Source organism: Rhincodon typus, chromosome 29 (assembly GCF_021869965.1).
Source record: "Rhincodon typus isolate 14 chromosome 29, sRhiTyp1.1, whole genome shotgun sequence".
Classification (NCBI taxonomy): Eukaryota; Metazoa; Chordata; class Chondrichthyes; order Orectolobiformes; family Rhincodontidae; genus Rhincodon; species Rhincodon typus.
In genome coordinates, this window is record NC_063360.1 from 26784548 (window position 1) to 26811978 (window position 27431).

The 27431-nt window shown below is 38.3% G+C and overlaps 1 protein-coding gene across 1 annotated transcript in view; it reads left to right on the top strand.

The window, feature by feature from the left end:
• LOC109910447 (mesoderm induction early response protein 2-like) overlaps nucleotides 1-13128 on the top strand; it is a 59856-nt gene extending 46728 nt beyond the window's left edge. Inside the window, exons 11-12 of the mRNA XM_020509635.2 lie at nucleotides 278-408; nucleotides 2416-13128. Coding sequence (XP_020365224.1) covers nucleotides 278-408; nucleotides 2416-2885 — 601 coding nt within the window. The 3' untranslated portion in view covers nucleotides 2886-13128. The remainder of the gene's footprint in view (nucleotides 1-277; nucleotides 409-2415) is intronic.
• The last annotated feature ends 14303 nt before the right edge of the window (nucleotides 13129-27431 follow it).

Genomic DNA, 27431 nt, shown 5'->3' on the forward strand with positions numbered 1-27431 from the left:
CCTCTGATGCTGCTTGGCCTGCTGTGTTCATCCAGCTCTACACCTTGTTATCTCAGATTGTCCAGCATCTGCAGTTCCTACTATCATGTGAGAGCAATATCTGGCTTTAGTTTATGTGAGGTCATATTGAAAAGTGATGAACTGAACTTTCACAAATTGTGACATAATTTCTACATATATTTATCTTCTTGCATAAATCTTGTTTGTCAGTTCCTTTCTAGCTTGAAAGTTTAGGTCACATTTATGTAATACTAACATCATTTTCTGCCTTTGTAAGAGATTACATGGACCAGGAGTTGGATGGCATTGAAGGTGAGAGTTGCAGCCAAACTCCAAACTCGCCACCCATCTCCTCCACTACCAGCAGACTGGACTCTGAACAAGATCCACTACTCATCCAGAACTCAGGTAATTATTTCTCTGTGCCCAGACACATTGTGAGTATTTGTAGGTAAAGCTCATCACCTTGAAACTGTAGAGCACTTTAGAAAGAACCTACATTTTTTAAGTGTGTTGTCAGTTGCTTCTGGTCTTTGTTTTTGTTTTATTTGCCTCTAGTTTAAATGTAATTACTGCAATTTCCTTCTTGCAATTCTGTTTTCACAGTCTGTGACTTGCTATCCTGTGCAAAATTCTGATCAATATCTTGTAACACAGATTAGTCATTTAATCTAATGCACATGTGTGATTTAAATTGGGAATCTGAGGTGGGTTAGTACTTGTGATTTTCCTGCTTGGGGGCTGAGGTTATTTTATTATTGCAACATGTTTTTGTTCCTCAGTTGGGTAGACGTCTCAGATTTAAATTTACACCTGTTATTTCTTTTTACCAAATGTCCTTGTGGCCTTTACGTTAGTTGCACCTCAAGGAGTGTTATTTCTAACTTAGTTCTATGCATATAGAGCACAAGGTAAGTGTAGGAGTCAATCGTGTCGCATGTTGTACATTCAAATTAAAAGTAGAAGTAGGCCCTTGGCCCCTCAAGCCCACTCTACCATTCAGTAAGATCATAGCTGATCTGCTTACTTCCTATTCCCACCTACATCCAATAACCTTTCACCCCATTGCTTATCAAGAATCTATCCACCTCTGCCTAAAACTATTCAAACGTTCTGCATCTGTTGCCTTTTGAGGAAGAAAGTTCCAATGACATTCAGCCTTCCGAGAAATGATTTCGCCTTATTGCTGTCTTAAACTTATTTTTAAACTGTGACCCACACGACTAGATTCTCCCACAAGAGAAAACATCTTGTCCGTATCCGCCCTGTTGAACCTGCTCCACCATTCACTTGCCTTCACTTTGTCATCACTGTTCCTTGATTCCCTGAGAAACTAACACTCTGTTAATCCCAATCTTAAATATAGTTAACACTGGAGCATTCAGAGCTTTCTGGAGAATTCAAAAGATTCACAATCCTTTTGAGTGAAACGGTTTCTGCTCATCTCAATCCTCAATGATTGACCCCTTATGCTTAGACTCTGACACTGTGTTCTAGATTCTCCAGCCTGTGGAAATGACCTCAGTGCCCTGTCAAGCCTCTTCAGAATCTTACATATTAACTCTTCCAAACTGCAGAGAATGCAGGATCGGTTTACTCAGCCTCTTAGCCATCCTAGAGACCAACCTTCGCTGTACGGCTCCAATGCAAATATGTCTTATTTTACATGTGGAGATCAAAACTACACACAAAGCCCTGTACAATTGGAGGGATACTTCTTTATTCCTGTAATACAGTTCTTGTACAATGAAGGCCAACATGTCATTCACCTTTCTAATTTGCTTGCTATACCTGCTTGCATGAGCACTCTAAAGTTTGATGGAACATCAACATGTAGAATCTTCACAGCTTTTAACAAAAAATTCTGCTTTTCTATTCTTACACCAAAGTGAATCAGTTTACAATTCCCCATATTACATTCCATCTGCCATCCTGTTGACTACTCATTTAACCTCTCTATAGCTGTTTGACTCCTCTTTGTGTCCTGCACACAACTCTGGTTTCCAATTAGCTTTGTGCCATCTACAAATTTAGATATGTGACTCTGTCACTTTGCCTATGTTATTAATATGGATTATAAATAGCTGAGGTTCCAATATTAGCCCTTTAAGCACTCCACTAGTCCCATCCTGCAAATTTCAGATGCCTCATTTATACTGACTGTTTGCTCCATAAACTAATCTTCTATTCATGCTAATACATTATTCCAAATCCACAAGCCCTTATCTTGCCTATTAACCTTCTGTGTGGCACCTTATCAAATGCCTTGTGGAAATTCAGATATGTTACAACTACTGGTTTTCCCCTTAAGAGTAAGTTCATATATGTTGATGATCAGATATTCATCATGTCAGATTATTGAGTTGATTTGTTTTTGATACTTATTCCCTACCAACCCACCACATTTTGTTACAGAACAGCAAGATGTCGAAATTGCAGTTTGCACCATGAGTGGTAACAGCCAGATGTTTGAGTACTGCAGTTCTCCAGTGAACCAATCTGAAACTAGTTGTTCGCTGGAGCCCATCTGTGACCAAGGAAGAGTTACACCCACTCACGACTGTGATACTGTTACCTTAAGTCAAGCAGAATCGGGGTTTTTCCAGCTGGAACTGGATCAAGTCATTTTGGATAGACCAGCATTGGAGATGTCCACAAAAAAATTGAAGATGGATTTCTCTCTGCCGAAAACATTCAATCCCGGGCTGCCTGATAACCCTGGCAGTGTGGATTTTGAAAACCACACTTCACACATTGCTCAGGCAAAAATGGCTGTTGCTGTGACGGATTTTGGAAGTATTGATGTTGGAGATGTGAACAGCTTGCTCAGTGCTCACACATTGCACCACCCTGCAACTATTCATTCGGAATCGTTATCTCAGTGAGAGCTAGGCGTCTCGCAGAATATTTTATTTATATTTTACTTTAAAAGTTACTGGAAATCTAATTTTTGACATGACATCAGTGATGTCTTCTATTTATTTACAGTGTGTATTTGTTTCTTGAGAGGAAAGAACCATTTATTTTTGGGCCCAGATACATGGATAGGATCTGACCCTTTTTGGATGGTACATGGAGAGGTATTTTTCCTCACACTTTACAGAGCAACCTTTTTCACCTATTCAGTTTTGTACTCGTCTTGTCTGTGAAATTGGATTCATAACAATATCACCTGCAAGTCTCATTCATGACATTTATTCTAGTCATAGACATGATCATTTTTTTAATTGTGCACAACGTTTAAAATCCAACTCCAGTCATTTCCTGCATCTCTAAGAAGCTAATCAGTGTTCTTTTTAGACAAGGGTGTGTGTGCATTTTGTGTGTGACCGATTTCTAATTATATCTTTGATTAAACCAAACCACCTTATTGGTGAAAGAAGCTACTTTCATGACTAAGAAAGATAAACATGGAAAAGCTAAGTTCATATAAGGTTTGGGAAAACATGAACTATTCAATTTAATGAAACCCTATTTCATATCAGCTGTTTATCTGTCCCCGTTTTGGATCCAACAACTAAAGGTGCACCAACCTTGAACTATTTTGAACTGATACAAAATAATGATTTGGGTGCCAGGAGAGGGCACATATTATCCAATCACTAGAACAAGACTAGTACTAGGGATTGTTGAAACTGGGTCCCAGGGACTCCTTATACCAAAATGTGTGGCAGTGGCTGTGTTGAATTAATGCCACAAGATGATGGTTTGTGGTAAATATTTTGCTGTACATCTAGTGTTAATGGAAGGGTACTGCATGGACCAGAAGGGATTTGTATTTCCATGAACGTAAGGATTGTAGAAATTTGGAATTTCTTTTACACACCACCCCCTCCCCTTACAACTCCCCCAAATAAAGTTCGAATATCTTTCAATAGCTGACATTCACCAGCTTCTTTCTAAAAAGCAATTTAGAAACTAAATATCCAAGCCATGGTCCAATTGGAATTCATTCACTGCTTTATCCATCTTGCTGCTGGCTGGTTAATTGGTCATTAAGTTAAATGCTTAGAATGGTTTCATTTTTGGAAACATGTTTGGTTTGTCACAGATTCTGATCCTAACTATCTATGGGACTAGAATGCTAGAATGAAACGGTGATTAACCCAATATGTTTTGTGATTGAAAACCTTTTCCATGCAATAAAATTGAAACAGGTTTCTGCACTATCTTTTGTTAAGCATTGCCATGTAGTGAAGCGATTTTTCCATGCGCTACAGTTGAGTTGCAACTTACGTAGACAGTGACGTAAAAACGTTTGGGTTTTGGGGGGCTGCTGTACCTTTGCCTCTAGGATTTTTTAATAATGTAACATTTAATAAAACAAAATTTTAACTATCTTGCACTGAAAAGATTCTGTGCACTCAAACATTGCTAGTTTTCTCTTGTACTATATCAGCGTTACTTTAAAAACAATCCTGTATGTTCATTAAGCAAGCTGCAGGCGATTGCACATTTGAGTTAAAGCCATTTGAGTTACATTTTGTTTGAAATATTGCTGAAAATCTTAGTTGACATAAGATCACTTGGCCATCCAGCCAAGCTAAAGACTTGTCACCTTAAACTGTTGCACACTTTGTCTTACTTATGTTGCACCAATGGCCCCACCTAATGTTAAAAGAACTAATAGTATGTTGTCATTTACTATTCAATATTTTTAAATAACCCATAAGAGTCACCCTGTACCTCATTTTGCATACAACTCACCAAGTGGTCAAAATAAGAATTTTTTAACATTTGTGGCAGTTTCCTTATCAGAAAGTGCTTTATTCCAATTCACTTATTATTTTTTTAAATACTGTACATCCCTGAACATTCAGAACTATTTATTATTCAGTCTAACTTAGTTTGAATGTCAGTAGCCTTTATTCTTTTGTCACAGTCATGTGCTGGCAGTCTGAGGACTGTAACAATAAATGCATGCAGTAAAGCTTAGATCCTTGAATGAAGAAATTTTCTTTTGGTTTAATAGTGCCAATCCCTGGCTGAGTTGTGGCAATATGTCCAGTCAGCATTCAAACTCCATTCTAGATCTAAAGCTCATAACTGGACTGCAACGTCAGTATGATATTGAGGCAGTGTTGTGTTGCTGAAATGGCCATATTCCTGTTGAAAAATTAAACCATTCAGATGTACGTAAAGGGTCCCATTGAAATTATTTCAAAAATAGCATTTGAGTTGTTCCAGTGACCTGGCCAGTGTTTGTCACTATAGTAAATTATCAGGCCATTAATACTTTTCGGAAGTAACAATGCTATGATTTGTTAGGGAGAAGAATGAAAATTCTATTGTCTGACCTACCAGTGATAGGTTCTGCCTTAGTTCATCTCCTTTCCTGAGTAAACACCAAAGTTCACTGCCTTGAAATTGTGATTCACTTTAAATTTTAATAAATATTTAAGTAGTTCAAGTTGTACAGTCTCATTTGCAATATAATGTACAATTAAGTTACTCCCTGCTCCAAAACAAGAGCTGTTTGAGTTCTTAAAATTTAGATTTTGCAATGAAGTAAAAATTGTATATTTGTGCTGTTATTTTACAGCAGGCTCCTTTGTTTTACTTTTTATTTAAATCAACTATTAATTGAAATCCTGGTCTAACACTGAGGAGGCACAGACCTGCATGAAACCCTCTATCATGTCTATGGCAGAGTACTTGACAAACCTTTGCATTTTTATTGTTACTTTTCTTAATTGTGTTCCAGGGAGCATGTTATAATTCCAGGACAATTGTTCCCACACAAACTATGCATTCTGCCATTAAAGGCAAACATTTATAGCTCCGAGCACCATAAAAGCCAATCTGATGAGACAAAATTTGAGAAAATAAATTTGTTGCATTTATTGTGTAAGAGAAATTCATGTTGTGAGCTCTGTGTGAACGAGTATTAAAAGATGTTTTAACACAAATCTTGAATCCCCCTCGAGAGTCCCACTATATTTATTGGGAAGAGGTCCTTTAATTTCTAGGAGCATAAATTAAACTAAACCAAAGTTCTGCTGTTGCTTAGAAAAGTACTTTGATAAAATCCTCTTGCAGGAATGAAAAAAACCGAGATTGACCGTAACGACAAACAAGTTTTGTAGGAAAGTTCTTTAAATGTTAAGTTGTGCTGCAGTTTAATATGTCTGAAATGGTCACTTCTGTGGCCATTGTAATCTTTGATGCCTGTATAAAATACAAAGAGTATAGAATTGGAATGTTCTCAGGGTCATTCTTTTTTATTGTATTGGACAAGTTTTCTGTAATTGTTAGAAATGTCCATATTCTAACAACCACTTATTTCAAACAGTATTCTAATGAATTCAAACTTGCATTGTTACTACATAGATGAGTTGTGACATCTGTAAAAATATGGTATGGGAATAAGGATAAGGCAAACCAAAAATTCTGAAGTGTTGATATGCAAACATGCATAATGTTCAACAATGTCCAAATTTACCACTCGCTGGCACATTGAAACTTTAAAAGTGCCCCAGGGCCTATAGCGGGCAGCTTGTGCTTCACGCCTGTAATGGAGTCTCTGTCCTAAAAAGCAGCATTTGCTGTTGGAATGAAACTTGATATTTTCTGAATGACCTGATTCCTCTGTGACTTTTTATTTTTCACTTCTGTGCCAGCATCTGAGTAGTGTTCTTCTACTATCTATAAACTTGTGCTCCTTAAAGAATGGATGTGATCTAACACTTGACATCTGTGGAAAGTTTATGGTATATTGTCTTTGTATTTTACCATCTGTGAAGTACGCCTGTTGTCTCTTTGGCATGAAATTCCTCTTTTTAGCCAGATTCTGCAGGATCTCTGCTCCCTGTATTTGAGTATTCAGCAGCAAATCACAGGGAGGTGCATTGTTGAAATGTGAAATCTCATTTTAAGGTCATTAATTACATAGAAATGCAGAATTTTTTTGTTGCAGTTGTTTGTAAGTTTGGGACGATAATGTTTCTAGCTGCCAAAGTATTGGAATTTTATTTCCCATCCAGGAAGAGCCACTGGGCACACAAACCTAACCATTCTTCTGATTAATGATTAGAACTGACTGAGGAAAAATCATAAATTTAATAAATGGGCCCCTTCTGCATACTTTTCTAATTTACATAATATTTAAAACTGACTGATCTGACTTTGTCACTTACTTTCCCTATTCGTTATTTTCAGAGCTGCTTTAAAATTGATGGAATTGAAACGGTGGTGCAGCTCCAAGGAAAATTATTGTATTAAAAGATTTATCTCTATTGATAGATGATGGTTGTTTTATGTTTCTTACCATTTTACCTTTGCATTATTTACTCATTCACTCTATGTACACATTCCTGTGATTTTTTTTTTTGCTTTGTTATTTGCTCTTATTTTCTACTTGTGCCATGGACTTCCCATCTGCATCTCTTTAAACCTGTCATATGGTTATGGCAAAAACGTCTGGCTCCCCCAAAGATTTTATGTTTTTTTTAAATGAATCTTCTAGCACGATGGCCAAATGGCAACTGTTATTTTTGTCCAACCTAATTTATTGCTTGGAGGTTGTGGAGTGAGACAAATAATTCAGAGCAGGGAGTGAACATGTTTGCATCTTAATTGCATCGTAACCAACAGTAAGTTATTTCCTTTTATTGTGGAGCTGCAATCATAATCACATCATTAAGTCCATAATATCAGTTAAATAGCAACAAATCTGACTAACTTTGGAAGAAAAGTACTACAAATGGTCAATTCCATACAGCCAGCTGAGGTGTTGAACCATTCAGTTCAGAATCATTCAGGGGAGACAATTGGGCAGAATTACGAAAAAAAAAAGTTAATAGATTTGAGTTTGATTGGCTTAATTGTATGCAAGCTTTGCCAAGTTTGTATTTCTGAAACTGACCATGGATATTTACAGTTTCCACAAACTTCAAATACTCTATGTAAAAAGAAAAAAAACAACAAATTCATTAATAAAGTTGTAGGTATTCATGCAATGGCTAGAAGCAGCAATAACTCACAGCCCATGGTGTATTTTATTGAGAGAAAATGGAAACTTTATTCTTGTTCTGTGTAGTATAGCCTAAACAAATAACAGATGTATTTTTGTGAGAATATTCTACAGGAAGGTAGACTTCCAATGCAATATAACCCTTTAATATTGTGACATTGAAACAGTTTCTAATGGCAAAATAACTGGGTATTTGGTTGGTTGCTGCATCATATCTGCCTTGCTCTATTATATAGCAACTGATCCTCCTTGTCATTAATAGACTGAATTATAAGATTAGAAATTAACATAGTATCTGTGCATTTTCAATTATGTATTTTAATTCATGCAAGCCACTAATTATTTGTGAATGACATTTAATCCCTTCACTGGTCTGATGAATATTATTAAACATAACACCAGCCTAAGTATATCTTGTTCAAACTAAAATTGGTTTTAAACCTGTGAAGAGACCAGTGTTTTCTAAATTTCAGTCTGTGTATTTGTATAGTCAGAATTCAGATGGATTAAATAGAAGTTGTTCATCAGTTCAATAGCCGAAAACAAGGATGTTCATACTGTTAACAATGGGCATTATGAACAGCAACCAATTAGCTTAGTTGCAAAGATCTTACCCTCAGGTGTTTGAATCCCAGTGGCTGATGATCCAACTCCCCATACCTATTTTACTTAGGATCTCAGGGGAGAATCAGCCAGGGAGGGAACTAGGAATTTGGAGTCAGGTGTGCAGTTCAGGATGTTAGAAGGGGGTGCGCTTCAGAAAAATGAGGTGTCGGCTGATATTTTCCTTTTCAAAGCATCTTGGGCAGTTCTTGTACTGTAGCCAGGAAGACATGGAGAAGTCATGTATGTTGCAAAGCATGTGGTGCATTGTAAAATGTGCACTTACTCTATATTTATATTAATTGAAACAAAAGTGCTGTGTAATGAAAGAAACTGTAATAAGTGTGTTTTAAAAGAGAAAAAATCTGTCCTGCTGCTGCTACTGTATCATCCTCTGTTATTTTGTCTTGATGTGAAATCCCTTTGCTATCTCTCCTTAATACTTCATCATTGGTTGTCAAAAAAAAAACTGACTCCACAAGATGAGCACAAACTGAACCCAAAATCCACCCAATCTTGCAATTTTTGCTTTGGTTTTACAAAGGGAAGCTGAATTCCTATGTTCTGACAATTTTTCAATTGTACTTTTGATTTATATGTGTGTAGAAATTTTCAATGTTTTAAAATTTCAGACGTTGGAAACAGTCTTTAGCATTTGGTCCAACTCCGTATAAAAGGACTAAAGCTCGAAATGGAGTTTTTGGGGAGGACTGCATTTGAGATAATCGGTATCAAAACTTGTTCTGCCCATGTGCTACTTGTCATATCCTCCATGTGACTTAGTTTTCCTTTTGTACTGTTCTTAGTATGCATGTAGACAAAGTGCATATATCAATCAAAAGCTAAGATTGTTGTCCAGTTTAAAAATTGATCTGCATCTCCCAATAACATACTAAATTGATCCATTGAGTAACCAAACAGATTAGGAGGATGCTATGTACTCATCTGGTAACAAGTAGGGAAGCAATTGAAGCGAAGTACCCATGGGTTAGGTGGCTGAAATCAGTGAGGGTTTCTACTTTTGATTTCTATGTGATCCTTAATGGAAGTGCAGAGGTCGAGTGAGGAAGTGGGGCCAAACCTCTCACAACCAATACCTTGCTTATCTAAGTTTACACCTTCTCACTTGGGTGAAGTACTCGATAGGCAGTTGGCAACTGTGAAATTACCTACCAATGAATCAAGACTTCTCACTAGAGATGGAGGAAATACGGTACAGCAGATTGCTAATTTTGGATTTTTTAAAAGTAAAATGTGCATTTTTCAGAGACGTTTAAACTATGTGTATATTTTTAAAACAACATTCATTGCTTATTGTTACTAGTTATGTTCTTGAAAAGAATCAAATTTTATAAAAGTGTGGAAGTTTTCTTTTCAATATTTTAAAGAACAAAATTTGTACGTTAAGGAGGACTAGTGATATGTATGTATTCCCTACCGATAACTTATGCTCCAGGTAAAATGTGACTGGCTTAAATGTGTTTGATCTACAATGACTATATTTTTACGTTTAAAGTTGAAAACACACAACTGCCATTTGTGCAGATTCGTCTTGGACTAATCTACATATGCCTTTTTATATAATAGCTGGACTGGAGAAAGTGTAAATGGATTAGACACTGCTGCCATGCATGTATGTGACTTCACTATGAGATAGTATAAGGACCCAGTATTTGGACAACCAGTTGCACATTCGTAAATTGCAACATTCCTTGTATGTGACTGCCCTCTATTACTCTCGGACTGTGGCTTTGCCTACAGCTCAGCACTAAAAGTCTGAAATGTATAAAAAAATTCCTGTTGTAAAGAAAAATAGTGGTAAAATATTTTTGATGTTTCTTTGTAAATATAAGTTATAAGGCTCATGCTGTAATGTTAAAACTCCTGTAGTTTGTATGTTGTAGATTTCCTGGACTGCCTAGGTTGCCAGAAAGAAGCACCCTGCTGCAATCTAGGAAGCAACCACTAGATGGTGAAATATATTTATTTTTGTGGTCATGTAGCTGGCGAAGTCTACACTACACTTTATAAGGTTGTAATGGATAACAACATTCTGTGCCTGTAAAAGTTTCTATTCAGGACATTTAAAGAACTATCAAGGACATTCATCTTTTGCAGATCTGCCCAGGCTGATTTCCAGAAATGAGTTTTATATTGCACAGTATTTTATACTTCCACTGAGAGTGCTTTGTTCATCAGCCGCCCATCAAACCAAGAGAAATATCATTCTGTTACATAGATATTTTATCACGATCAGTTTTAATGGCACTTCTCTGATTTGTGTAAGTAGGTACAGTAGCAAACGTTTCTCATTATAACATGTCTCAGTTTTCTCAAATTTGACATTTTCAATACTTCTTATTGAGATGAGCAGTTTGCTGCATTATGTATTCTTTTCCACATTTGCACCATGACCTTTAGGAAGACTTCAAAACATTTTATTCCACATTGAGCTATTAGTGAGTCCATTTTGTTCAGAGCATTTCTGTCTTCATATAATGCACATTTCATTGTGATGTAACTATCATTTTATTGTAGTGTTTTAATACATTGTGAACTATTTTGAAAATAAGATGATTACAATGTAGTTAATGTTTTGCACAGTTATCAGTTGACCCAACATATTTAGATTACTGTGTTACATATTAATGCCCTTTTGAAACCTTCAAAATAGTTAGAAGTGTTGAGAATTTTGTTTAAATGCAGAAATATATGTCATTGTGAATTGTTAAGTCCAGCCTGCACAGGTCTGTAATAATGTGCCTACAGTGTTGCGCTCAGAGTCCAAGAAGTGAAAGCCCAGTACAGTGATGAAAGCAGGCACTTTACATGTTTCTTATAATCTTCATTATTGCCTTATAGTGAATTTTATCTTATGATTTTGACACTTGAGTGCTGTCCATTGTTGTGAAAGATTCTCAGTCCATTGCCAATGTGAATGAGTTCTATGAAAATGCAAATCGTGTCATTATACTATCTATAACTAGAAATATTTGAAATTTATTAACTTATTGGAAATAATTGCAGTGTTGGTTGTGTGAGAGACCATTTTGTTTTTCAGATGTAGCTACTTTTAAAGCAGTGGTACCTTGCAATGATTAGAGTAGGAACTTTGCTTTCGTAGAGGACATAGCTGATCTAAATATCAAATTGTGTGCATGAATTGGGGGGAGAAAAGAGAACACTGTCATTTGAAAGAAGCTAACAAAGTTCATGAATATGTCGTACTCACCTGTTCTGTTTGTTCATTGCAAATAACACCTTTCGTTTTTGAATGAGCAGCACAGATGATGGAGGGGAATGTGTACATGGCTTCTTGACCATGGATCGATCAAAGGAAAATCTGAAAAAGATTTGTCTAATATCTGAAATGATTTTGAATAAAAGTAGTAAATATGAAGAAAATGCAAGAAATGTTTCATCCATGATAATTTGTGTACATTTGGAATTGAGAGACTGCAGGCTGTGAAATTTTGTCTGACATGAAATAATGCATTTTTGAAATTGCCATTAGTGGTAATGTTTTCAGTATTTGCTGACCTTAATCACTGCTACCCTTCAAATGAAAATTGAGGGTGCGAGAATGACAGTCATATTTGTATGCCAGCTAATAGCTGGTTGTGAGTGGCAGAAGTCTGGATGAATGTTGTTGGGGAGGGAGGTTATAGAGAATTGTTTTTATAAGAACTTAACTGAGTGCAAAATAACTGGCACTTCAATTGTGAGAAAATATTTCAGGAACTCGGTGCCATCTATGGTGGTCATTTGTTTCAAAAGTAAAAGTTCTCAGTTGACTTATGGTGATTCTCCATTTTCAAAGATTTCTAAGACTTTTTTTAAACCTATTTATTTTCATCTGTCAATTGTCAAAGTAACACAAAGTTGAATGAAAGCGTATTGGAGGTGTGGTAAATGTTATGCTGAGAAATAACTTAGATCTTGCTATTTGACTTCTAAAAAAAAGTGCATTACATGAAATACTTCTCCCTACTGAAGTTTCTGAAAGCTTCTTCAAATTCCAGAAATTACTATTCATATCCATCCAAAGTGATAAATGCATTGTAACATTTTAATGTTTCGATACAGCCAACCACAACAATTTCTTCTATTTCTTCTTTTGCCTAAGATTTTTCTACGTGGCTATTTTGTGCATGTACTGTAATTGCATCCTTGACTTTCACATGCAGGTTGCAGAAAGCTAACTACACAGTAACTGAATACACTTGTAAAAAGTGTGGACACATCCTGTGTGTGAAATAGATGTGGGTCACAACCTGTTGATGCAGAATAACAGCACATGATCAGTCTGATTTGATACTTAACTCAGTACCTCAGTAATCTTGATTCATTATCCAGTTTCTCTACAGTTTTCCTTTTATAGGAATATGTATATCTAAAATTTCTTAATGTACTTTTGAAATTGTTCTTGATTCAGTTGAAATAATTGAAAGTAATGTAGACTTCCCTCTCAAACTGTGACCAGATTAGTATTGTTTGTCTGCTGTGAAAAGCCTATGTTTGTCATTTTGTACTATACAATAAAACCTTGATAAATAAAATAACTTTGCTAGCTTATTTAATCCAGTGATAAGTGGCTTTGCATAGATTTACCACCTTTCGATTCCTTATCTCCCTATTTTTCAAGAAAAAAGTATAAGCCATTGAAAAGAACCTGAAGAAGAAAAACACAAAGTTAACTATTACCACTAGTGCAATATGTAATATATAATTGAATCAATTAACTCTCAAGAATGTCCGCTTTTGTTAAACTGTTATTATCTTTTTTTTAAAACCTGCTGCACAATCTCGCAATACTAAAATTATCTCTACCTTTTGACCTCCCATCCTAGTTGCTTTCTGTTTTACCTGATAAACACATTTGTTTTCAAAAGGTTACTTCTTACCTCTAGTTGGTGGGCCTTTTAGTCCCATTTTCTAAATTTATAACCCAGTGTGTCAGGCTTCCAACCCCGCCAACCAAATGTTTACTTAAATCACATAATTAATATATTCTAGATATTTATACAACATTTCTACTCCACAGACCATTCTTATTATCATAATCTGTATTGGTCTCTGCAACAATGAGGACATAGCAGCAATCTGATTTTTCCCACTTTGGTACCAGGAGTTTGTAACACTTCAATACTAGATGAGGAAAGTTTTCTCTTCATGGATACTGTCCAAGTTGCTAAATATTTTTAGCATTTTCTGTTTTATTGATAAATTAATTGAACAATGAAACACTGCTGTAGTCGACTCTGGTACAGCACAAAGTATTTTGCTTTGAAAGAAAACCTTTTCAAACAAGGATGATCGCAATGCTTTATGAAATAAGGACACAAAACATTTCTTTGATTCTAATCTTTTCATATGTCTTAAGAGTCTTCTGCTGATCATTTTGTACCAGAAAGCTTAGAATTATACATTGTTCCAATATATTGCAAAATTAATCCAATTATCTGTTCATGCTATTTACAAAGTTGAAACACAAGGAACAGGTCCTTTGGCAAGGGGGAAGGGGTTAAGTGTTGCTTTCTATGTAATTACTGATACAATTCTGGCAACAGCATTTGGAAACCTGTACATTAGGGCTGTTGTGGTGCAGTGGTAGTGTTGGAAATTCTACCTGTTCCAGAGCGGTGTTGTAAAGTGTACAAATGGGTTGATTAAAAGTATGTAGAAACCTATAAATGTTTGATGCTTACTAGAGTTCTTTAAAGTTGCTAAATTGCAGAGAGGTCCTGACTTCAAGGATTGTGCACAATTTGTCCCCAGAAATTGGTGCAGTGGTAGATACGCCTGTTTGACCAAAGCACAGCTCAAACAATGAGCAGAGGACATATACTTTCAAACTGCTGGACGTGCGAACTGTTAGACATAGGCAAATGGATCGAGGTGTCAGGAGAGAGAAGGACTTTGTGCCAAAGAACATACCTATCCTTGGCATCAAGGGAACAAACTTGTACCTGGAACAGTATGTCGGATGTCCTCCACTAAAATCTGCAGCCAAGTGCAACCTCAGAGCAGGGCAAAGACCCTATTGCCAGTGGCTGTGGAGGTGACCATGCCCATGACCTTTCATGCGTCAGGCTCCTTCCAGTCTGGAGCAGGCAATAGTTTGCTATCCAGCGTTGCAAAATGGAGGTCATTGACCCTGTCTGAGAGGGTGTTGACTATGATTCATTCTCTCATTCCAGATAACAGCAAGCAAAGTGACACACAGCCTCAGTGCACCTTAGAGAAAAGTAAATCCACTCCTTCAATGTGGAGCTGGTATGCAGAGTGTATATATGGTCACAGGCAGCATCAGGCACCCATGTTATCCTGGCCGCAATCATGATGCCTTTAATCTCCAGCAGTTCACTGTGTCATACGTAGCAACAAATCAAAGGGTACTACAGAACAACATGCTATCAATAGGACTTCTGACTCTGGTGTAGATTTATGTATAGAATGTATAATGGGAAATTTCATGTGAGACATTCATTTGTAAGTATCGTTACCAAACAATGATCCAGCAGCATAGAACAAAGATGTTTTGAAATTTTTAAATAATTTCAAAAGTTCGGTATGGACATTTAGATCCTACAGTATTTATTACTGTTGCAATCCTATCCTGTTTATTCTTTTAGGTGCTGTCTCTCATCTTTCCAATCCCAATATTTCCTTGTGTATTTCGGTCAAATTTTGATTGATAACACTTCTGGAAAGTACCTAGAATGCTTTAAGATTGTTATATAAATGCAGTTGTTGCCTGAGGTAAATATTGATTATAAATACAATAGACTACAGCTCTCATTTAACCACTTCAGAGGAGATAATATAGGTGAAAACCGGTTCATCCTCAAAGCTGCCTTTCGTAACACAATCCTGTACAACTAACAAAAACAAAGTTGCTGGAAAATCTCAGCAGGTCTGGCAGCATCTATGAAGGAAAAGACAGAGTTAACGTTTCAGGTCTGCTGACCCTTCCTCAGAACACCTCTGTACAACTTGCTCTGTACAACTAACTGTATCCAGAACAGACCGTTTGAAAATGCAAAAAAGATTGTCTTTAGATTTTGACATTGACTAATTGCTTGTATGTGTCAAATGCATATCGAAAATGCAGTAATTACTTCTGTGGGAAAATGCCATTCATGGGTCCTGTTAATTATTAACAAAAAATGAACCCAGAGAGAATGATGACTAATTGCTGGGAAGTGCAAGAGTTTCAAATTATCCTTTCTCTCCTGAAGAGCCGAGTACCTCCAGAAAGGGTGAGAGGCATACCTTAAGACACAGGTTAGTAAATGATCTCCTGACATTTAAAGTCACATAATTGAAATTGTGATTTTTGTTTGTATTAAAGCACTTCATTCAAATTCAGGAAGTTTGAACATTTTCAAGCCATGTTATACGTAAACCTAAATATTATAGCTAATTTAACCAACTAACTCAAAATGCTTCATACCACTGTATACAATGTTGGCAATGTTCAGCTAATGCAAATTGGGGAATTTAGAAGAAAGATGTGAGATTATTGAAACATAAAAATTCTTAAGAGACTTGACAGGGTAAATGTTTAAATGTTCTTTCCCCTCATGGGAGAGTCTAGGACCAGAGGGCATAATCTCAGAAAAAGTGGTCACACATTTAAGACAGATGAGAAGGAATTTCTTCTTGAATAGGAAGGGTTTAAAGGGATATGGGCCAAATGCTGGCAAATGGGACTAGATTAATTTAGGATATCTGATTGGCATGGAGGAGTTGGACTGAAGGGTCTGTTTCAATGTTATACAACTCTATGACTCTGACGGTATTGAATCTGTGGAATTCTTTACCACAAAGGACTATTGAGATTGGGTCATTAAGTATAGTGGAGGCTCAGACAGATTTTTAATCAGTGAGGAAATCAAGGGTTGTGGGGAAAAGGCAGGAAAGTCGAGGTAAGGAGTAACAGATCAGCCATTATCTCATTGAATGGCAGGGCAGACTCAATGAGCGAGTGGTCTACTTCCGCTCCTCCATATTATTTTTAATAAAAATAGAAAATGCTCAAGAAACTCAGCAAGTCTAGCAGCATCTGTGGAGAGAGAAAGTTAATATTTCAAGTCCACTATGCCCTTTCTTTGGAATTTTTTGGATTTGTGCTTTGTTAATCTCTAATTGTTTTGAAGTGATAATTAAACCAGTAAATAAGGTATGTCTTTTTCTTAGAGTTTCAAAAAGGCATTTATTCATGTGCTTTGAAACCAGACTGGATATCTAGAACAAACAAAGAAACAATACTGCAAATGCTGAACACCTGAAGTAAAATTCTAATCGCTTGGCAATCTGGCAGAAATATGACAACAACTTAATATTTCAGATAAAAACCAAAAGAACTGCGGATGCTGTAAGTCAGGAACAAAAACAAAAGTTGCTGGAAAAGCTCAGCACGTCTGGCAGCATCTGTGGAGGAGAAAACAGAGTTAACGTTTCAGGTCCGGTGACCCTTCCTCAGAACTGTGAGATGTGAGATGTTCACACAGATGTGAACTTGGGTCTCCCAGTCTAGGGGTAGGGACATTGTGCCACAAGAGGGCTCAAGGTAAAGATTTTTGTAAGGTTGAGGTAAAGGTGAGAAATACGAGCAATAAAGTATTCAGTGGAGAATATGAGATGAAAGTGGCAAATAATATCAGACAAAGGAAGCCAAGATGAGAGAAGTTAGACAAATCAAATACACAAATTAGGCTTAGATTTTGTGGATAGTCAGAGCGCATGCAGATGGAAAAGAGTAGCATGAAAACCTTGCAAAGTTGAGTAGGCTCCAGTGAGCCAGGAGTCTGGAGGTAAGAAAAAGTAAAATCAGCCACACGGTATGAACTACTCAACCAGTGCTCTATAAGTGAATAACCTCACCATGGGCGTCAGTGGACGCTGGTGTCTGCTGTTCCTGCTTCGTTATAGGCTGGATATTCATAATATGACATAAACATTCATATGAAAGATGTATAGTTGAGGTGGACGAAAGCTATGTTTTCCCTTTTCACCAGGGGACCAATTGCAGTCTCAGCCAGAAACGCTTGCACAATCCAAAATACTGAAGAGTAAGTAGCTTGAAATGCGTTACTGTTATATAAATAAAAGATTTGTGATTCAATAATGTAAAGTGGCTACAGTTATTAAATCGACACTGTTTAAAAATGTGTTAATCTGAGGACCTCTATTTGAAATTAAATGTAAAATCTGAAATTGCAAGACACTCAGTGCCTTTTCAGTTTTAATTTTTACATACATTTTCAATTATATTTTGGGGGATACCAATCAAATTTAGAAGTCTGAGTTTTACCAAGAATCAGCAAAGTATCATTTTCAGGAAGTTACATGGAGGGTTTCTCTCTATGAGCTCCAGTGGTTATCTCATGCTATTCTCCGCTGCTCACCTCATTATGTACGCACCATACTTCTGCGGTGCTGCTGTCACACTATCCTGTGCTCACAGAAGTACTTGCCATTATCAGAATATTCGCGATTTCTGTTGCCAGTACCATATTTGAGCTATAACTATGGACTAGGTCAATTCCTGCCGCCTTTCATGATACACACAGGAAGGGAAAGGAAAAGAAACGTTTCTGAGGGCACGTAAGTGGCACATAAGACACTTCATTACAAGTAGAATTACAATTATAAATTTGTTGCCTCTTTGCATCATTTCCTGTCCAATCCACAGTAGTAGCAGCTGCAGCTGCAAAAATGAAGCTACCCAGCTTCCCCATCCTTAGCACCTTACCAAGTTAGAACATTATCTGAGGGAGTGCTACTTTTTCACTAATACCCAGGATTGCATTACATTGTCATTGTTCCATGTGAGAGCATTACATGTTAGAAACCATTTAAACAATTGAAAATATTTGCTTGTTCAATAAAGTTCAGGAAAACAAGTGGGAAAAAGAAAGAACAGATGCATTTGCTTTTGGGAATGAACAGGGATGCTTGCCTTTTAAGCAGTGACAAATTTGCAGTCAAGGCATGATCACTTGATCCAATTCATACCTATTGGAAGTGGGTGTCAGTTAATTTCTGTCTGGTTGATTGCGCTTGACACTGCACCACTCTATCATGCTGAAGGTGATGTACTTCCTGCTCAATGTCACCATCTTCCTTCACAGAAGACTGCTGCTCTCGGCTCTTCCAGCATCTATTACATCCCTCTTTGCCTGCATCAATTGTGTAGAGTACAGCATGCTAGAATTATGTAACACGCACTGCCTGGGGTATGTTGCAAGGTCCCTCCAGATCAATGCAAGTATCAGAACCTCATTTTCAGCAGGCCTAACTGCTGCTCCAGGATGACCCTATTGGAAGAATGGTTTTATTGTATCAGCAATCTATTTCAGTCTCAACATTTTCTAATGAAGTCATCAGACATGATTGCAGAGGTTAGCCCTTGTCTCCGATTAACTGGCCTTGAAGGCATCTGGCCCTTGAAATGCAGCAGGATCAAGAGAGTTCTCAAGAACATATACTGGAAGCTGCTATGATGTCTACCTGGTGTCAACATCTAAGAGTTGGTACTGATGATCACAGATGACTTGTACATTGACACAAATGAGCATTTCTCTATTTATGAAATCAGCCTTGTTCGGAGAAGTCAGCCTTGTTCTGATGTGCCATTCTCAATGCAACATTGGTGGAGCAATAACATCCTGTTTCTGGGGGAAGCTAGCATTGTTGGCAAAGCCTCCTGCATGGGCTGCAGCACTGACCCTGTCACAGGGAAACCAGATGAAGCACATGATCTGTCACAAATCGTATCCATAACAACCTGGATTAGTTTGTGGGTTGAAGATCGAGAGATTCCATGCCAGTTCCCAGTGGATCCTTGGAATCAGCCAGTTGCATAAAAATTTAGCACAGCTGTCACTTTGATGGCTGGATGGCCCACAAACCCATTCAGTTTGTAAGTCCTGCTCCAGTAGCCACTACAGATCTGTGAACGTATCCCATCAGTCTGCGGTGACAATGTATCTCACTCATCTGGAGGAAATGGTATTGAAGATGATAAACCCTGGGCGTCCTGTACCTCCTGCACATCCAGAGAAGACCTTCAGCTGTGATCTTTTCTTGTGAAGGTTTTTCAACAGCCACTGGAGGTTGTGGCTGTTCCTTTGTATTTGTTTCTCCTCAAAGTCTCTGCACCTTTGTTGCAATGTGGCCACAGCGACAATGACCCCCTGCTGTTGCTGCATCTATTGGACGTGGTTCCAATGAACTTGTGCATGGAATTTCAGAAATAGAGCATGTCCTTCAGTGATGTGAGCAGTCAGCAGTTGCATCATACACAAATTACCATAGTCCTTGATACAGTGGAACATGGAGGATTCCAAAAAAGAGAGCTGTGGGATCCTGCACATGGACCTTTGACGTAATGGACCTAACTCTCTTCCCTAATAAAAAAATCTATTCACTTCTGCCTTAAAAAGATTCAACGATTCCATTCTCCACTAGCTTCTGAGGCCTAGAGTTCCAAAGGTGCATAGCCATCTGAAAGAAAACAAATCTTTCCTGGTCACTCTCCTGAAAGGGAGACCCTAAATTTAAAAAAACTTTCCACTGGTTCTGTATTCACCAACAAGGGGAAACATCCTTTTCATGTTCACCTTGTCAAGAACATTCGTGATCATATAAACTTCAATGAAATTGCCCCACACTTTTCTGAACTCTAATGAAAACAAGCCTGACCTGTCCAATCTTTTGTTGTAAAACAACCTGCTCATTCAGGTATCAATGTAATAAATCTCATCTGAATGACCTCCAACATATTTGCATCAACCTTAAATAAGGAGATCAAGTCTGTACACAGTATTTAACTGGGGTTTCATTAGTGACCTGTTAACTGAAGCATTAACTTCCTTACTTTTATGTTCAATTCCTCTCATAATAAAAGCTAGTATCTCATTTATCAAATGGGCTGAGGGCATAACAGAGGCAGCCTATTGCGGTGAGGCTGGGAGGAGCTTTCTGCCATCTTCTACAGTCAGGCCAATGAGAAAAAAAATATACTTCTCTGGCATCCTTTGACACTCTCATCCCATGACATTTTTGAGAACAATGATGTTCCTTGACATCCCTTGAGAAAGACACAAGCATGACAGGTACCATTTTGTTTTGCCCCATAATCAGGTGGCTCAGGCACTGGAATTACCCTCTGCAGAATTTCCAGTGAGATGCATGGTTAGTTTATTTTAGCATCACCTCCAATCTCTATGAGGTCCACCAACAAGTAAAAGCAAAGCAGTTGGATTATGAAAAATATATTACCATTCCCATTTCATCTGATACAGTCACCTCTCTAATCCTGCAAATAGCCCAACTTCTTCAATTTGTTGTAACAAAACTATAACACAGGCTGCAGATGCTGGAAAATATAAATCAACATATTTTTTTCTTTACTCTTTCAAGGGTGTGGGTATCACTGTCAAGGCCACCATTTGTTATCCATCTCTAATTTCTCCTTGAACTGAGTGGCTTGCTAGGCCTTACAGTTATAAATGAACCACTTTGCTCCATGTCTGAAGTCACATGTAGACCAGATCAGGTAGGGATGGCAGATTTCCTTCCCTAAAGGCATTAGTGAACCAGATGAGCTTTTAAAACAACTGACGGTGGTTTCATGGCACCATGATTGAGACTAGCTTCATATTCAGATTTATTAATTACATTGAAATTCCACCAGCGTATGTGATGGGCTATTAAGCAGTTAAAATGTTAGTTTCTTTCCACCAAGTAATAGGTGCAGGTTAGCTCAGTTGGCTGGATGGCTAGTTTACAATACCGAGTGAAACTACAAGTGTGAGTTCAATTCTCACACTGGTTGTGGTCACCATAAACATCTCACCTTCTCAAAGTGTGGTGACTCTCAGGTTAAACTCATGACCAGTTGTCTCTCTCTAATGCAAGAACAGTCCAATGGATCCATAGTGACTCTACCTTTGCTACCATGCTATCAAGATTGGCTATACCACCTCTTTTACTCTTTGATTCATGGACATGTATTTGCAATTACAATATTCAAATATTTGACAAAAATAGAAATTGTTGGAAAAGCTCAACAGGTTTGGCAGCATCTGTGGAGAGAAATCAGATTTTCAGGTTGAGTGAACCTTCCTTAGAATTCAAATACTTGTTTTGCTGTACAAATGAACAAAGTTTCCTTTAGCAACTCACAGTCATTTCGTACTGACCTTCATCCACTTTATTTAGTGGAAATCAAGCCATTGTTATGACTGAATACATGTTTCAAGAGCTTTCTTTTCTGTATCATCTGTGTTTTCCAATTAATCTTCAATGACAGTTTGACTTTAACCACGCAATGCAGCGATTTATTCAGCTCTCTCTCTCACTATTAAATATTTGGAACTTACCAAAGAAACAATAGATTTCATTGTCCCCTGGAAAACAATGATAATACCTCACTGTGCAACAACATGAGTATCGACTAAAAAATAGAACATCATTCTGTGTGATGTAATAATTTTAATAAAGAAAAAAAAATGCAAGCAGCCTGAAATGGCATATGCAAGGATGCATGACTCGGATAAAGGATTAATTAAAGTAACTGTTCAATAATATCCTTGAACTATGTGCTAATTCAAATGTTTAACTCAGAATTGCAAAAGGTCTGAGTCAGCTAACTACCCTACATGAAATGTCTCCTATAACAAACATTTTAACACGTTATTTTCCTGTCTAAAGCTCACAAAACCATATTGCAAGGATTGAATTTAGATTAAGGTGTGCTATTAAGAATGGTTTCATCCACATGTTAAAATCCCTCCATAGTCTAAAAGACTCCCTCCACCCAATTTCTGTAACCTCCTCCAGCCATGTTGCATTCCATCAACTCTGACCTGTGCGTACCCAACTTTGTTCACCTCATCGACTATGTCTTCACCCTAAGGTCTGGAAGTTGCTCTCTGAACCTTAATGCTGATCTCCAACTCTTCTCTTTTAGATGTTCCTTAAAATCTACATGCTTGAACAATCTTTTGGTCACCTAGCTTTACATCTCCTTCTTAAGATTGGTGCAGATCTTTGCTAGTATCATGCCTGGGGAGAACCCTTAAATATTTTTTATAAAAGTCAACAGACTTGCATTTATATAGCACTTTGAGATACAAAGTGTTTTACAGACAATGAAGTATTTTCAAAATGTAGTCACTGTTATAATGAAGAGAATAAGGCAGCCAATTTGTACAGCAGATGTTGATTGAGAGATAAATATTGGCCAGGATATGGGACAGAATTCCTCAGCTCTTCTTAAAAATAGTACAAGATGTTTTACGCCTACCCAATCAGGCATTTGAAGCCTCAGAAACATTTTCTTCGAAAGTTGGTACCTTCAATAGTGCAGCACACCATCAGCCCGCAATGGAGCGCCATGAGTTTTGAGTCCAAGGCCTGGAATGGGATTTGAACCCCAAAAGCCAGAGTATTACCAACTGAACCATTACTACATTGAAGACATATGCAAGATATTTTGGGGCCAGCTTTGGGAGCTGTGGATATCCTGCTGCAACTGGCCAGTGGTGGAAGCACATCAGGCTCTCATTGTGAACTAGATCACAGTTGGATTATTAGGAGTAGAGGAGGGATTACATCAGAAAGAAGTTGTCCCAGGTGGGACCTCACATGGAACAGCAGTGGGTCAGAGTTACTTGTGTACTCAGAAGGATAGTTGAGTTTATTAAAGGAAGAGTATTTAGGTCTTTCAGTGCTTAGTACTAACAGGCTCTATTTGAGATTGTGAAAGGCAATATTTAAATAAAAGCTATTTCCTTATTTGCATTGGACCAACACTTCATACCGTAAATTTATTTCATTGTCACATTTTTCAAGAACAGATTGACAAACATGAAAGCATATTTGTTATAATTTGATACATTGATAATTTGAATTTGCAAAGTTACATTGGTGAACTGGTAGCACAGAGTATTTCTTTATAACATTGCACTCCATTCATTAAGCTTTAATGTGTTCATAGTGTGGGCAGTATGTGATGAAGGTAAGGGGGGGTGGGTGGAGATGGCGAGAAATGCCCCCTCCCGCTGGTGAGCTGGCAGGATCCTTGGATTGTTTAGGAAGACTCCCTGAATTAACTGTGAAACAGGCATTTAACTGGACAGCCGTGGGCCTTCCCTAGGATCCAGGACCTATGGTAGAAGTTTCACACACTGAATAGTGGTGGCTAATCAGTGGTTGGCAGCCCCCTCACTCCTCAGCAGCACCAGAGGGGGCAGTAGCTGTTGCCAGTAATTGCTAATGGTCTCAAGCACAAGTCAGTAATGATGGGAAGCAGATGGCAGGGGAAGGTCGAGTCTGCAGCAGGGATTGCAGATGGCAGGGGAATGGACTGACTCTCACAGCAACTACTTCTCACCATTTCCCAATGCTGGGTCCCTATGTCAGGCCTGACAATGACAATGAGCACCCACTGTGTCCCATGTTCCCAGGACCCTAAGCAAATATGCCAGGGTTTACTTCTTGAGTGATTCCCACGTGTGAAATCTCCTACCCATTTTTAAATTTTTTTGCAATCAGAGACCAGTTACAACACACCTCTGAAGCAGGCGGGACTTGAACCAAGGTCTCCTGGCTCAGAGATAGGGACACTGCCACTATACCATGAAAGCCCCTCCTGCTCATCACTGAGTGAATGCTTATAGGCTTCAACTGGTGGGGGTCATTGACAGGCTTCAGTGACCAGAAGGCAGCATGGTCCTACCTGTCTCTCTACCACCTGATTAGATACTCATTCCCCTCCAGCCACATTCACTATGTGAGAAGAACATTACATTTACCCTTCCTGACTCTCAGATTTATTGTTATGTGATACACAACATAAACTTACTAATGCAGAAACTTACAATGAGTTTGTTTGGGATCTTGGATTGTTAAAAATATGTCTTTAGTGAGTAGTTACAGGCAAGAATGACTCATTATTTCATCACACACACACATTGTTCAGATCAGACTGGTAGTGGATATTCACATAGATACCACAGTGTGTAATATCCAAAACCACTGTGAAAATAATTCAAAATATGAACTACAGAGGAGAATATGTATCATTCTCAGCAAACCCTTTAAGTAATGTTTTCTGGTCCTTGAATTTGTGCTCAATAACTTTTAAATTGCTTTCTTCAATTTGTTTGCTGTTGAACATTCTTAATTCACACCAGGCAATGAAACTGATGAATAACTCGGAAAGATAAACTTTTATGTGACAAAAGGGAAAGAGCTCATGGATGTTTATTTCTAATTAACAGGTACTCACTTGTGTAAAGTAAGCGTAATGAAAAAACAGTTGGATGTAATCATTTTTACCATGTGCATTGAGTAATTCTGTGACTAATTTACCTTGTTGTAGGTAAATGTGACATGACACTTCTCAAACCTTGCATCATTTACTTGTAACAATTTTCTGTTCTGGTTTTGCATTGGATTCTGTACTGAAGCATTAATCCTGAAGTCCACAGGTTATAAGTGACCGGATTTCAAAATGTGTCCCACTCTTTGCTGCCAGTACCACTGGAGTAAACTCATTTTCCAATAACAATTAAACTGTCATACATGTAGATTGCTGGATGAGTCCCTAGCCACAAAAGCACAGCAGCTAAGTGAGTGCTTTGTGGAAAAAGGCATGAAACTTTGGAATCTATCCCACAAGTAAAGACCTTCTATTGGTGGCTAAATCAGACTTAACTGGTCATCTGGGAAGGAAGACTATGATAAAAATGGTAGATTTGTAAGCAGCTGCTTTGTTTTCCGTAGTTTGGTGGTCTAAGACAGAAATGAAGCAAATGCTTGATTATTTCGCTTAAAGAATACATCTACCTCTTTTTCTTAAAAAAAAAGCATAGTCCTTCAGGTGGTGCAAGCTGTAGCTGTTGCTTCGAGTTTGTTCCTGGTGAGACATGTATGAAGAGAGGAAGTGAGAGTAAATTTTTTCCACTGCTTGAAGTCAGTTTTGGTTCATCTCTGCTCATAGATCTCCTGAGATTGTTCTATGATTTTATGAATGTCAATCACAAAATTCTTACAGTGCGGAAGCAGGCCATTTGTCCCATCGAGTCTACACTGATCATCCAAAGAACATTCTACCTCAGAGCCACTCCATCCCCGTTACCACATAACATTGGAAAAAGAATGCTCCAATGTTTTCTAGCTTTTCCCAAGGTATGTTGCAAATCCATTGAATGTCCCCCTTGGCTCTGGCAGGAAAGCAATTGCCAATTACAAAGGCAACTGAGCCTGGATCCTTTCTTTATCAACAGTACATGTGTTCTGTGTTGTGTCTGCACCTGACCTGAGTCACGAAGGTAAAGGAAGAATTTCTCGAGTGAAACTAACAAGCTTGGAAATCTTTGATCAGTTACACCAGGGAAATCACAAGCCATAGGCATTGTGATACTGCTGTTCAAAGTATTTCTTCAATCAGGAAATGCTATCACAAGTAAATGCCTTCTGAGAAGTTGGCAATGTACCTGTCTTGCTCTTCACTCATGTTTGGCTGAGCTGCACTGCCCTACCACCAGCTTTCACCACAGCACAGGAGCAGTTAATGCTGCTTCATTGTCCATTTCTACTGAAGAGCGAGGGCTGAAATCACTCGCTAAACACCAGCAGCAGGAGCAACACCAGCACCTACATTCTCTGCCGCTGCAGGCTATTCCACAGGACAGAGAGGTCGACAGCTGGAAGGAACTGAAATCCCCTAAATCTCTAAAAGATGGTCAGCACCTTTAAGAAGGCCAGTGCCTCAGGAGTTTCAGGCTTTCATAGCGGGTCATTCCTGTAACTCTCCAGCCTCCTGTAATAAGACTTTCTTTCCAGTAGAGTGAGTGGGAACACAATGCTGGTGGCTGTTGAGATGCCTATCATTGAAAAAAATGAATTGGAAGTCACTATTGTCCCAGTTACTGCTGTCTCATTCGAGAGAGAGCTGAATAGTGGTGTGATTAACCTAAGGTTCACTACACACGAGGATGAGAAGGTGGGAGCTTTATGGTGGCCTCAGCTGGCACGGGAATTGAACCCACACTGTTGATATTACTCTGCATCGTAAGGCAGTTACCCGACCAACTGAGGTGCTGGAGCCTTGCCCATCATTGGAGGGCCATACACTTCTTTCTTACCCCCTTCTCCTCTCATCAAGTATTGTGCTCTCTTCTCTTGCAAAGAGAGAAGGGAGACAGAGGTGTGAGTGCTTGTAATGGCTAGCGTAGAAAGTTGGGCAAGTCGTCACTTTTCCTGTCTTCACCTTCCACCCACCTTCCACTGCAATTCTCTGCCACCAGCTTTCACCATCATGTGGCAGCACCTTATAGATGTCTGCCTTCCACCTCTGCTGAGGAGCAGGAGCAGAAACAACACAATGAATGACAGCACAAGGAGTACTAGCAGCAAGACTTGTGACACCAAAGGGTCACTACAAGGAAGATTGTGATAGGGTAATAGCCTTAAGGTGAGTGGTGGCTGTTCAATTCGAGATGTGAGGTGCCTGAAATAAGGGGAGCTGCAAAATGTGTTGACCTGTGAATGCTCAGCAAGTCAAGAGTGTGGGGCTTGGCATCTGACAGTGTTACGCCATTCACCCTTCCCATCTTCCTAAGGTCCCTGGACCCTCTTGGTGCATTGTCTCCAGTTTGCAGGGTCCACACAACTGTTTATTTGCTCAGCCTCTTGCATTTATGCTCGATTGGTTGGAGAGGTCCCAAGCTTTCCTTGGAAGAGCTGAAGACACTGCAGCCTCTCAGACCATACAGCAGCAACTCCAGGTGAGAGTCAGAGACCTGGGAAGAAGGCAACTTATCCAGATCTCATC